Source organism: Bombus vosnesenskii, unplaced genomic scaffold (genome assembly GCF_011952255.1).
Source record: "Bombus vosnesenskii isolate JDL3184/JDL3185 unplaced genomic scaffold, Bvos_JDL3184-5_v1.1 scf7180000013263, whole genome shotgun sequence".
In the NCBI taxonomy this organism is placed as follows: Eukaryota; Metazoa; Arthropoda; class Insecta; order Hymenoptera; family Apidae; genus Bombus; species Bombus vosnesenskii.
This window is the reverse complement of record NW_022882923.1, coordinates 2193758-2207209: the sequence shown is the minus strand read 5'-3', so window position 1 is coordinate 2207209 and position 13452 is coordinate 2193758. Positions and strand designations below refer to the sequence as shown.

At 33.4% G+C, this 13452-nt stretch overlaps 1 protein-coding gene across 10 annotated transcripts in view; it reads right to left on the bottom strand.

The window, feature by feature from the left end:
• The window catches only part of LOC117233747 (peripheral plasma membrane protein CASK), a 260101-nt gene that overhangs the window by 4601 nt on the left and 242048 nt on the right, over window positions 1–13452 (bottom strand). For 5 of the 10 annotated variants that reach the window (XM_033494308.1, XM_033494324.1, XM_033494315.1 and 2 more), the window contains 3 exons: window positions 10436–10465; window positions 5901–6138; window positions 3068–3124 (listed from right to left, as the gene is read on the bottom strand). In XM_033494308.1, coding sequence (XP_033350199.1) covers window positions 3068–3124; window positions 5901–6138; window positions 10436–10465 — 325 coding nt within the window. The remainder of the gene's footprint in view (window positions 1–3067; window positions 3125–5900; window positions 6139–10435; window positions 10466–13452) is intronic. The other 5 variants (XM_033494343.1, XM_033494348.1, XM_033494327.1 and 2 more) reach the window with 3 other exon arrangements.

Here is a 13452-nt window from a genome sequence, read left to right as displayed (position 1 = left end):
AACAGTCCCAGCGGGTAATACAATACATGATCAACGATAGAAAATTACTTCGTTTCAAGATGAAAATAAATAAATATAGAAGAATAACTCATTATCAACTGCTATGCCATTCATAAACGTATGTACGTTCCTTGAAATTCGTTCATAGTGTAACGTGTAGGCTGTAATCGAAACACTCAGCAAAGTCTATTATCGCTAATTAGCATTCTCCTTGAATGCCCGAATGAGCATTTTACGCGCAATAGAAGTGAAGAACTACTTCAGTAAATGTCAATCACTGTGTAAGCATATTCTCTCTAATGGTAAAGAGATTTCATTCAATCAGCCAGTTTTACATAGAAGCCATAACCATAAAGGAGGGCGTGGGATTCCCACTGAGATGGGTGTTCCAGCAGGTCACAAGATGAAAGTTGAAGGGCATATCCTCGGGTGGTTTCTCTGTGTATATGTGTGTATGTATGTGTGAGATCTTTGAGAATCGGCGTCACGATCAGAGCATAATTATGACGAGTTTGAACGATTTTAGAATTGATAGATAATTTATGGGCAATTGAAATTGTAATAATTTAGTAATAGTATTTGGATACTATTAATCACTTCCTCTTCGGGTTGGAATGTTGGAAACACAATGAAGTGCGAATATAATAATATTTTTTTTTAGTACTTAATCCGAAATATAAATAAGTACGAATTATACGAATAATTTTGAGAAGTTAAGAGAGATGTATTTCAAAAAGGTGGACCACAAATTTAAAGATGTAAAATAAAAAAAAGAGGTTCACACAAATATATGTCGATAGATGAATAATAGCAGCAAGAATAGATAGTCAAAATAGATATTTGTAGTTTCTTCCATAAGATTCGATGCATGATTTAAACTGATCTTGTCACAGATTGCCAAATTCATTCAAAAAGATTTTTGGACTACATTACTATAATATTATAATATATTCGTGTGTATGATATATGTATATACTGCATAATATATGCTACACATTATAATACGCATTATAAAACGCATTGAAACATTTGTTTATATGAATCTTTTCTCTCGCTTCAACGCATAGAACTTCTATATAAGCTTGTTCAATCTTTTCAAAACACACTACGTATCATCTTGTTATGTTGTTTTTTCAACTGTGTCATTTTATTACAGTGATATAAAATTATTATAAGTAATTTACACTCTATAATCGTCCTCACGAGAGAAATAAATTCAATAGATAGTAACGTTCAAAATGAAGGTCGAATTATGTTCGTTCAAAATCTCAACATAATAATGCTGCGACGATGTGCTTGCGAGTGGTGTCGTGCGAAACAAGCGTAAGTGCGTGAAACGTTTAGCGAAAGCATGCATCGAAGCACGCCACGTGAAAGCATGTTCTGTATCACGTATAGTAACTCGCTGTACAAAGTATAATACTAAAGTAAAATAACAAGATAGAAAAGGATCTACTAGTTTGTGAAAACTCCATAGAATGAAGTGTTCTTATTACCTCATATAATATAATTCAATCTAGTAATTTCAATTAATAATATTAGTTACCTTCTGTTATTTATATTACAACACACAGAACATTTAAATAATATTTCCAATGAACACTTGTCTCTTTCTATAAAGAATTTGTATAGAAAATTTTATGTTCTATATGTTGTATCAATTACAAACTATTTTTTACAAAAACTATAAGTTGTAGCGTGTACATATGAATGATAAAAGATTATAAGATAAAAGAATTGTAAATTGCTACATACTTAAATTATAATAGAATTTATCGTTTCAGAATTATTGCTTTAAAGTTTGATTTTATAATAATTGCTTTAAGTTAAGATCGAAACTGACATCAACACTGTCTGTTAATAATAGTAATTTTCTGATTCAATTTAATTTAGCATTTCAAAGTTATATAGATCCTAGATTATATATTGCATTAACAATAACAAAAAGTCGCAAATTTTTAACTGCATATTAAGTACCAGATGTATCAGAGTTAAATCTGTACAAGATCTGATAACTTAAAAAAAGAGTACGTACAATGTTAATCAAATAGGAGGTGATGATATAGGGGATGATGAAAGGAAACTTTTTGGAGGGAATAAATATATATTCATTTTCATTTATTTTTTTAATAATAAAACTTTAGAGTTTGTGGGCCTTTACTGACGAATCATAAGTTGTTCTCATACATGGTGTTTCATAGGTTTTAAATAAGAAATTATATATTGTTTGATATGAAGGCTAAATAATTTTATTTTTATATCTTATTAATGTAGCTAGCTAATTGTATTGGATGACAAAGTTTTAGTCATATAGTAAAATAATAAATTACCTTCGTTGCGATTTTATTTTCCAGTACGCATTATTTTGTGTTCCACATAATTCGCTGATTTACTTAGTGCAAAACTGCAGCTGACAGAACAATACAACCTCCATGTAGCAGAAACAATATGTAATTTGTTGTTTGAAACTTCAATAAAACTCCAGGGAAATGAATAATGTATTCGTATTAATAGGCAAGCAAAACAACATTTTTAAAGTTTTCTTGCTAAAAATACAGCGAGGTTGGACATAAAATTTATTAAACAGAAAATATTCCTTCCATCATTCCCTATTATTCGTTATTTCACTGACCTGTGGTTTTGAAATGTAAATATTGGTACAAAACTATTCATGTCAGCCCAACTATTTATATTGTCCCAGATGTTTAATGACTCGTGATGATGAGATGTATTGCATGATTCGATACGTACGAAAGAAAATATACATGTATATATTGAGAACATTTAAATGAAATTATCATAAGCACAAAGATCTCTGATTTTCGATCGATCATTTTCATTGATGAGACTCAAAGCCATTCGCTCTTTCTTTTTAAAAAAAAAGAAAAGATATAGCGCCAAGTTAATTTCCTGAAGGTTAGTTTCCTCAGAAAAATAGTGTTTCCTTTTATTCTCGTCAAATTAATGCGTGTGTTTGAAAGCACGGAACAAGTATATTTTGTATTTCATGCGGACTACACGGTTCTACGTGACTCTACGCGTTGTCTACCTGAAGGCAGAGTCATACCTGTCGAACCGTCGCAGCCTTCGGTGTGAGAAGAACATCCTCCTTCTCCTTCAGCATCTAGCCCCGCACAACACAAAATAACAGCTGTATCACTGAAGCTAATCATTTCTTTTTCGACCTATCATTCTGCTCTGCTAATCACGATGCACGGTTCCGCAATCATTTTTTTCAAAAGTTTCTCCTTCTTTTATTTTCTGTATTCTAGTAATTTCTTCTATTCTCGTTTGCTCATTATTTTTGACAGTAAAGATATGTACACTTCTATTTACAGTAGACAGAAAGGATACGAGGAGAAATAAGAAATGCTTATTTTTAGTATTTTTACATTTTGCGTGGTGTATGGTATATTATGTTGGTGGTAATTGGGGCTATGGAACTGTCGAGTCAGGAAGGATTACAAAGCAAAAATATTTATATCAGATAAAGTTAAAAGTGTTAACTTTATCTCTATTCTTATTTTATTTTTAACTTTTTCCCCTGATTAGAGGGATTGAATAATTCGAATCTCCTCTCTCTTCCTACTTTCACCATTTTTAATTAATCAAAGTCTGCATTATGTTAGGAGTAATAAAAATTCATGCATATACTCAATAATTGAAGAGGGAGTAATTTAAAATATTGGAGGCTGGTTAATGATATTAAGAGTGGATATTTTGTGCTTTGTTTCAATATTCTACATTCTACAGTATTCAATTTAACGAAATTACAATAATGCAGAGCGATTATTTGTGTGTGTGTTTGCTTACATCTTTCCAAATACCTACCTAATGAAAATACATGAACTCGATACCGTGAACAGTAATAAACGATGTAGTTGATTTTATCGAACCACGCCTTTCTATCGATCTAAAGTATTAAAACTTGTTTTTTTTTTTTTTAGATAAAATTGTTTTGTAACGTTTTCCCTTCTCCTTACCCTTCACATTATCATTTCATACAATAATTATAATTTTTATGTTATATTGTTATGTTATTTTATGTTATAATCTTTTATAGCAAACTATCCTAAACATAGAGGAAGGCTGGAATATTTCTGTATCACGTCGAGGAACAAAACGTTCAGAAGAAGTACATTACACGTCAAAATGAATAAAACAATCCTCCATTATACAAAATTGGTTATACAAAAAGTTTGGCGAATCGAACTGCGTGGGCTCGTTCGATTGAAAATTGCAATTTCATTATTTGTAACCACGCACGATCAATCATTGAAACACTCAACTTTCGTAATCATTCGTTCCATCGCTGGAGAGATGAAGAGAGAAAGAAAGAAACAGAGAAAAAAAACACGCAGAATGAACTTGGTAGATTTCTCGTGAACCAGTATCGCACGATATACATGACTGACATCGAACGATACTACATGCTCCATTGAAAATCTGCGCACATCTAACAACACATACATGACATCATATTCACCAGCACATTTGTTTCATGGCAGCAGCGAGAGTAGTGGAGATTAATCGGAGAATCAAACGTGACAGGGTTTGATAATGGATACAGTAAGGCAATGGTAAAAACGCGGCGAAAATATTTCGTTTTCCGTTCTGAATATCAGACAGAATGCGATCTGCTGGAACCTATAATTACCCTGAACTCGTTCGATGCTAGACTACATGATGAGAGAGAGAGAGAGAAAAAAGAACGTTCTTTTACTGCTGCAGTCATATCACAGAAGTTAATTACGGCTGCTTTCCGTGTTTTATCCTTCATGCGATCAAATCCTCTTGACAGTCAGGTTTGATCTCGTTACGAGATAGCCAGGGAAAATTGGCGAAAATATGTGTATTTCAGAAAATATTTAAATTTGATGTTAACAGGATGAAATTATTTATACTGTTGTTTTAAGTAATAGAATTAAGTGGAAATAAATGTTGTATGACTTGATAATATACAAGCAACATGATGAATACTTTAGACCTATTAGTAAATTCACGTTTATTAATTACGATATTAAACGTCGTTATAATGCACAACTATATTATGAACCCTCAGTAACTACTTCTTTCTGTAGTACAATTAGAAAATTACAGAGGAACACATGAGAATACATATAAATTTTCCTGTTCGGGATCGGCCAAAAAATCATAGAAATAAAGAGTAAAGAATTTATTTTAATTCGTTTCCACAACAACTAAATTCTTGAGAATGAAATTACGCTGTTTATAATGGACCATGATTAGAAATAGTATATATTTTAAATAGATAAAAAGACCATATTTTGTTTATAAAAAATACTATAAATTTGAAGAAAAGATGTCTCTATATCAAACATGTGCTTATAAGCTACAAATCAATAGAAAATTGTATGATAGCCGCTGCAGATTAATTTCAAACATAAAAAGATTAACTCAAAAACTGCATTTCTGATGATAATTATTAAATATTCATATTATTATAGCGTAACAAATGAAATGCCCAATTCTGTTATATTACCTTTCTATACGTTTTCTTATAGTAGTTATTTTTATCTTTGTAGATCATTTTATATATTATCTTAAAGCTATGAATTTTCTCTTTCAAATTCTTGGAAAACTCATAACTTCATTAAAATATGTATTGCATATATCTAATGGTTTAGTCTCATTTTCAGGAAGCAAGCGATCACTTCGAAGAAATTGGTCAGTTTGACTATTATACTGACATATGTATAAAATTTTAGTTTTTCAACTTATACATACATATAAACGAATCTTTTTCTTTAGCATTCATTGAAATATGAATCATTGGACATTTGGTCTGTTACAAGTAAAAGTAATATTCTCTTAAAAAACAACTAGCTTGTGCGCTCATCTATGAATAAACTTGACCACAACAATTATTCAATTGTTACCTTGTTCTTGCTTGTTCTTTTCCATTGCCATGTAAGCGATACGTCGTTCCTGAAGTTCAGGCGAAGGAATCAATCCCGCGGAACCGGCCGCGTTATCCTTCTGCGCCTGCCACCAATAATGATCGTCCTTGCTGATGATCTGCAGTATATCGCCGGTTTTAAACGCGATTCCAGCTTGTGCGCACGGTATCAGCTCATCTTCCAACGGATCATAGTCGAATTGTGCTCGAACGAATATCTGTCGGTGCAGAAAGATTCAACTATTAGCTTTATTTGTCGCATCATTCAACGGGATCAGTTTCGATTGGTCGCTGTATCAGTGATTATATATGAAATCGGTGAAATGACATCGAGAGTTCTTGACACTGCTCAAAAATGTTACTGTGACGCGAAAAGGGAGACAGAGAGGAAACAAAATGAAAGAAAAATAAAAAAAAAGAGATGATAACAACAGTTTAACGGTGCAGAAAATTGGTATTGTGACATGGTAATCGTACAAATTGTGGGTGGTGGTGGGGTGACACTTGACAATTTTCGCACTCAGATCACCGACACCATTTAGGTTAATAGAGAATCACATCGAAGATAAATTAATCGTTGGCCTAAAACGCGTCGGCGAAACGTTCGTTCTACGACGTTATCGATCGCTGTGTCGATGCTACTTACGTTAGCCCAGGTTATGCTATCGCAAATTAATCGAACCACTGCGAAAAATAAGCGGAGAATGCGACAAACTCTAAGCGATTTGGCGCTGGCGATAGTTCTTGCAGACAGCATGTACACTTCGTTTTAATGAAATAACTAGTTTGTTAGATTATTATTGTTGGTGAATACCATTCCATTTCTTTCTCCGATCTAGTTTGATAGCGTTTGATGCGTTTACAGCGAGTAAGCGCAACGCGACATAGGCATTTACAACGAGATTTTGTACTCAGCTTGAATTGCTATCAGCGATCGATGCGTAGTACGAATCATTCACACCTTTGAAGCATCGAAAAACACTTTACGAAAGAGGATTTTTCATTGTTTCCTTATGAACATGACGGAAGTGAAGGGTTTCAATACTTGATTCGACATAGTAAAAAGTTCACCTTCAAATTACAGTGCAATGTTATAATGAGTATCATGAAAGACATTCGATAATAAAATATTCGGATACTTCTGCAATTTTGGTAATGCAATCTGCGAGTTAAAGTAAAATAAGAGTAACATATTTCATCAAATCTATATGCATATCTGTAGTAGGTATAAAAATATTTTAGTAGGATTAATAATAAATTCTTTTCATATAAATAACATATTGATTCCATATCGCGAAAAAGCAAACATAAAATTCTAGTGTGTATTTTTAATTAACGAAACGTTGCAATTTCACGAGAATTAAAATTTTATTAAATTTGTTCAATCAAAATGGTATTCGCAGGCCGATTTCTGTATCTTTATGTATTCAATAAATATATAAAAATTAAATTCCAAATACGAATTAAAATTATATTGATCAAAAAACAAGTAAAAGAATTAATATTTGTTTAATTCGTGTGCGAATTATTGCAAACATTTTTATCCAATTCGAGCAAGGACAGAGCACGTTTCAAAGCTTAACGATAATTTTTTAATCAAATTTTTCTTTTATCTTTGCTCGTAGATTATATTACAAAGTTATCATATCCAAATAACATCTTTCTATTAAATACATTTTACGATAATTATGAATAATTGCACGAACGTGAACTTACAATAAATTCCATTTTCACATCTGTAATTATTGCAGAAGCATAAATCTCTGTTCGTAAAGCATTTGTATAGTAATCACACGCGGCATTAGTTCATAATTATTAACAACCCATTAGGAACAGAAGAAAAATCTATTAAATCGCATTGAAAGTCTGTCAGGTTATGAAAGTCTATTAGTGACCAGAAATGATCGATTAAAAAAGCTGTCATCATATATTTACACATACGTTCGCAGATAGCGGGTCGGATCAAAAAGTTGAACGACACTAGAACGACAGTTATACGATTCTCGTTGTCATTATTAAATCGTATTAAAATCAGTGCAACGATCGTTCATCTAGCGATGCATATATATGAACAAAGTGACTCGCTTCTTTTCTTTCTGTACATTCATTCTTTTTTTTTTTTCTTTTTTCTTTTTATCTTCGACAATAAGCTGAAGCACTAGATGCTGCACAGTAGTACGTACATAGCACACCGACACACACACGCACGCTACATACGCACACGTACACGCTTGAAAAATGCGCGATATGCAGAATATGCATTCGGGCTCTACATTAAAATGTGCGAATAAGACATACGGCATACGAAGGAATAGAATAATAATGCTGAGTGACAATAAAAATGGCATCTGACTTGCGGCGCGTATCATTCGCAATCGAAAAATATGCCGACGATGATTCATAATGAATTCAAAGGGACGGTGTATAGTGAGTAATGAAATTCGTGTGTTTATATGAGAAACCAGCCCTGCACGAATATCTCTGCTTCCGAAAAAATGGTTTTTCAGGTCATCTACCATAATTCTAGCGCGGCTCTGTACGAATTAATTGCGTGAATTTCGACCATTGACAATGTTTTGGCATTTTTGTTTTTCTCTTTTTTTATTTTGGCGGATGGAAAGCATTTGAGTGGCTGAAGCATCGAACCGGTCGAATTATCAATGGATCTATAGTCAATTAACGAGAAAGTCTTTTCAGCTGTTCGTTGAATGCATCTTTTTAAATGATGCTTATTTGATGGGAAGTATGAGCTCTTTATATGGTTTAGGATACGAATTATGCGAGTCCCTTCATACGTAGGTGAGTCCCTGTATACGTGGGTGAAAACTACCGATATATGATAATCATGCATATTCTATTAATTTGAAGATGTTTACAGAACAAATAATGTTTTTGGTTATAGATGTTCACATAGAAAATTTTTATAATTATCATTAATTAGAAATGCATTGATAAATTGATAAGTTGAAAAGAAACAGTTGATCAAGATTTCATGCTATATATCTGTAGAATTAAAACAGTTAAACACTCATTATACAATTCGTTTGGATCATTTATGTAATTTTTATAAGTTTGAATATTAACGAAAATCTTCATACGTATCCTTTTATTAATTTTTAGAAAATGATATATGTGGTGCATAACACAATGGTCACAACAACGAAAGCTGGCTAGCGCTAAATGAAGAATAACATGATGTTTTTAATAAAACAGAGAACCTCGAGAAGCAATGAATTAAATCGATATCATCTAAATCAAATTATACGTATTAAAAACTTAAACGACTTTATGACAGACGGGTAATTTATCGTTCAAACAACATGTATTTTGCATGAAATTACGCGAAATAATTCTGAAACTTTCAATCGAGAAACTTTACTCATTTCTCGTATTCGTTGAATAGTATTTTATAATTCTTGAGAGTTACGTTCAAAATAACAAAGATTTTCTTACATGACCGATAGATTTCATAGGAGAAAAATTTCGTAGGAAAGTTTATAAATTTTGTATATTTTTATATTCGCTATAAAATTAGGGATTGGAAAGAGATCGAGGATTAAGCGTAAAGTATATAAGATAGTTTAGATGAAAGTTGAAGAGTGAAAAAAAGTCAGAAGAGATTGGTATATTCGTACAGGCCTAGTCTCTACAGCTAAATCTAATATGATGGTTCAATGGTCGCGCAATCATCTACGCCTCTCAGTGACTACGAGGCTCGCCATAACAGTGTTTCGTTGCATTAGCAGTAAAAAGGAAGACTCTCGTGTTCAGGTGTACTAGACGAAAGAGAAAGATGGACATGGAAAGGTGAAAAGGAAAAAAGGATAAGGGTTTCTTTCATGAATGTAATACGCGCTCGAAACGTTTTTTTTCATTTAAATCACATCCAGAAACCTAGAAAGATATTGAACTATATAAAACGAAGAACTGAAAAATGCAGGGAACGAATGAAGTAAATGGAAGCCTACTTTCTTGCCATTGCATATGGTATGATGATTGAATGATCGTGCAGCTTGGGTCTGGGTAAATTGCAGACTTTCAAAGAAATTGTTAATTCACATATATGAATCCTAATATTTCGTTGCGAAAAACATTTTTAATATCTTCTAATCAAATATTTTCTTTGAAAACTCAATATCAAGCGTACCGATATTGCACGTATATATATTATACATAACTATTTATTTCAAAATGCACAATCAATAAACAGGTATATGTGACTATATTGATTAGTTGTTAAATGACACGCTAAGATTATAGCAAGAAAAGAAAACCAAACTCACGAAGGAAAATGATTAAACACACGATTAACTCACGAGCAGTGCCTCCACTTTCGGAGCGTTTAACATTGACGTATCGTTCAGAACTTATTTACTCAGACTCACACCGCACACGGTACACAATATGCGTGTGTTCAAACGTAATATGTAATGTGGATATGTATATATGTATGATAAACGCATAGCCTTCTAACTACAGCAGTCCAATCACACCAGATCAAGTGGCGGTACTTACTAACACTGGCAGAGGCTTAATCCTGAACAACTAGAGCGTTGAAGAAACAGAAAAAAGGAAGATCGATTAATTAACATGTTCATCAAAACTTGATCTCAGGCTGAATGTTCGAATTCTAGTTTTTGTCATTTTTCTTTTATCTTTCTCTTTCTCTCACATTCCTTTCTGGTATAATTAAGAACAGACGCAAGAAAAAGAAAAAGAAGAAAACGAAAAGAAAAGAAAGAACACCTACTGTTGGGATGTCGCGCGCGTCAACGCTTCCGAGATTCACGGTGCGCATTGCTGTGACACATGCAGTATCCCTTCTAGCTCTCCCCTCGAACTTGTCGAGCCGTGAAACTTCGTATAATCGATTTGTTCGATTATACGAAAATAATCGAGCTCGTAGCTTCGCGACAGCCAAAAGCGTCACCAAGATGCGAGCTGGAGAACCAAAGACTACGGTACTTTTCGTCGTTTCGTAGGAAAAATCGATTCTTCTTCGTTACATCGCCGAGAGTTATCGAAACATTTTTTGGTTCAGTTTCTGTAAAAGTCCGTTGATCCGGCAATCGCTACAGATCTAAAGTTGAAAGACACGACAAATAAAAAGTATCTCGACGTAGTAGTTGAGATTTATAATCGATTTTCCAACAACGATCGAGCAATGTCCGTTTTGACAAGCGTCGAGCAACGTCACAGTTTACTCACGTTCGAAGCTACGATATTGGGCGGTTAGTCACGCTGTTTGCGGCTCATCTCCGCAAAGACTTTACAGTTACAATGCGGCCTGTTGAATAATCACTCGTTCAAAGACGGTTTCTTTTTTTTTTTTTTAGACTGTACAAGTACTTCTAACGAGAAAAAAAAAGATGAAGAAAGTGACAATGTCTACCATACACATATACTTCTATAGAAAAAAGAGGAAACATTAAACGGCTAGTGTATGTATGTACGTGAGACGGTGAAGCATAAAGATAGACAGATAATGAAGGCATTCTATAAAAACCAGTTTCATAAGAAAAATCATTTTCTATTTTCATATACACTTTATTCGTAATGAACCATCGCACTTCGTTGTATCGCGCGAACTATTCGATATTATTGAAATAGTAGTATATGAACATGAAACTGGTCTGTAAGGAACCACTGATGAGGGCAAGGAGTCTCAGGAATTCAAGCCGCACTGTTCTAGAAAAGTCACTGCGAGTATGGCCTCGCCCGATTTCTTAACAACGTTCTCGAAGGATAGTGCACGGAGAAATGATGATCGAATGGCTGCCGGCGTGCATCGGAAGCTATGTTCTACTTTAAAGAGAGCTAAAAAAAAAAAGTGGATCAGGAAAGAATAGTTGACGAATGATAGGTAAATAATGGGGATCCGGAAAGAAAGGGAACACGACAACTTCTACACAGTGACATAGCAGGTACTGCACTATCGACAACTCGTCTGGTGGACTGACTGCTGCTGACGCTGTTGAATTCTCTCTGCTTGATTTCCATTGGAACTGCACTCTACCATCGAGTGTCTGGCCAGAGGGTTCCTTATTAGGGTAACGGTATTCTTGGCCTTGCATCTCGTATGTGCAAATGCAAAGAAATAGGACGCGCACTATCAAGCAAAACATCGAACTATCTTAACACGTTTCACGATGGTCACGTAGAATGTACATCTTTTTCATGTTAGTCTAGTTTAACCACTGATCACCTAAAAATACGCCTTTTCTAATTGGTATTCTTTTACAGTTTTATAGTATCTTCTTATAACAATCTTTTCTAAGATTAATTTTGAATAAAAAAAAAGAGCATGTTTCATAAAAGAGCATGTTTATCGTTATGAAAGATACATAAGTTATAATGTTAAAATTTAGTTCATACAGCCGCGTGACTTAATTGATTCTCAAACTAAGGGGATGATATTTCTAAAAATCGCAATTGGAGAATTTGCAGTTCCAATATATATGAAATATATTTACTGGAGGAGAAAGGAAAGTATAGACTTTATATTCAAATTGTAAAAAAGTTTGCGACTGCAGAAAGTGATGCGATTTCAATTGATTTTAAACTAGTTTCAATCTGCTACGTAGCAGATATATTTTTATATAATCGATGGTTAAATGAAAATATGAAAAAGACGTATATACTTCTACATAATTGGCGTGAAATATGTTCAGAAATCGTGATACGAATTTCTTGCATCCCGATTCCACGAGAGATTCTAATTACTGGCGTGGAGATGACAAATATCGAGTGCTGTAGGTTTCGAACTAAAAGCTCCATTTACAAGGTAGATTAACACCGAGAAAGGCATATTTTACATTGTTCCAGATATTTTTCATTTCCAAGCCAAATTCGATGTATAGATTCTAATAGTGAAAATTTTCATCACTGATCCAACGTTCGTAATTTCGTTCACTGTTCCTTTGCGGTACGTCCCTTCGGGTTGCTACCGTTCAGAGGTTCAAGCTGTACATACGTAAGATAATAATGTTGACGCGATGGATGAGGAGAATAGGCTAAAGACACAGAGACGTAACAGTTACCTAATTTGGTCCACGCATACTGCAACAATTTGTGTGGGATTGGCAATTTACAAAGGATTGTAAGTTAATGTGTAGAGCAGGAAACTTTTAACGAGCTTACGGCACCGAATGATTCGTAAAATTCAAATTTGTATATAGCGATCGAATTAACGAAAGGAAAAATTAATACAAAATAATAAATGCTTTAGCAGTATCGAACTCTAGAAATAAATCTCTCAATTTTTCACTTTCCTTCATTCATCTCGATTGGCAGGTCCTTCTCACCGTCTTGTCAGATCTTCGATTATAATGGCGAACGTATAAATAGGGAAATTATCACTCGTAAAATCAACTAATTGCACCGTGAAAAAATTCATTTTCCCTTTCGTCTACAATATGGGAGTTAAAAAAACGTTTCTTGCATTTTGGACAATTATAAACGTAAAATATAGAATGTAAAATATAAAATATAGACTAAAAGAAAATACAATTTCAAATTTCTATGTTTAAATA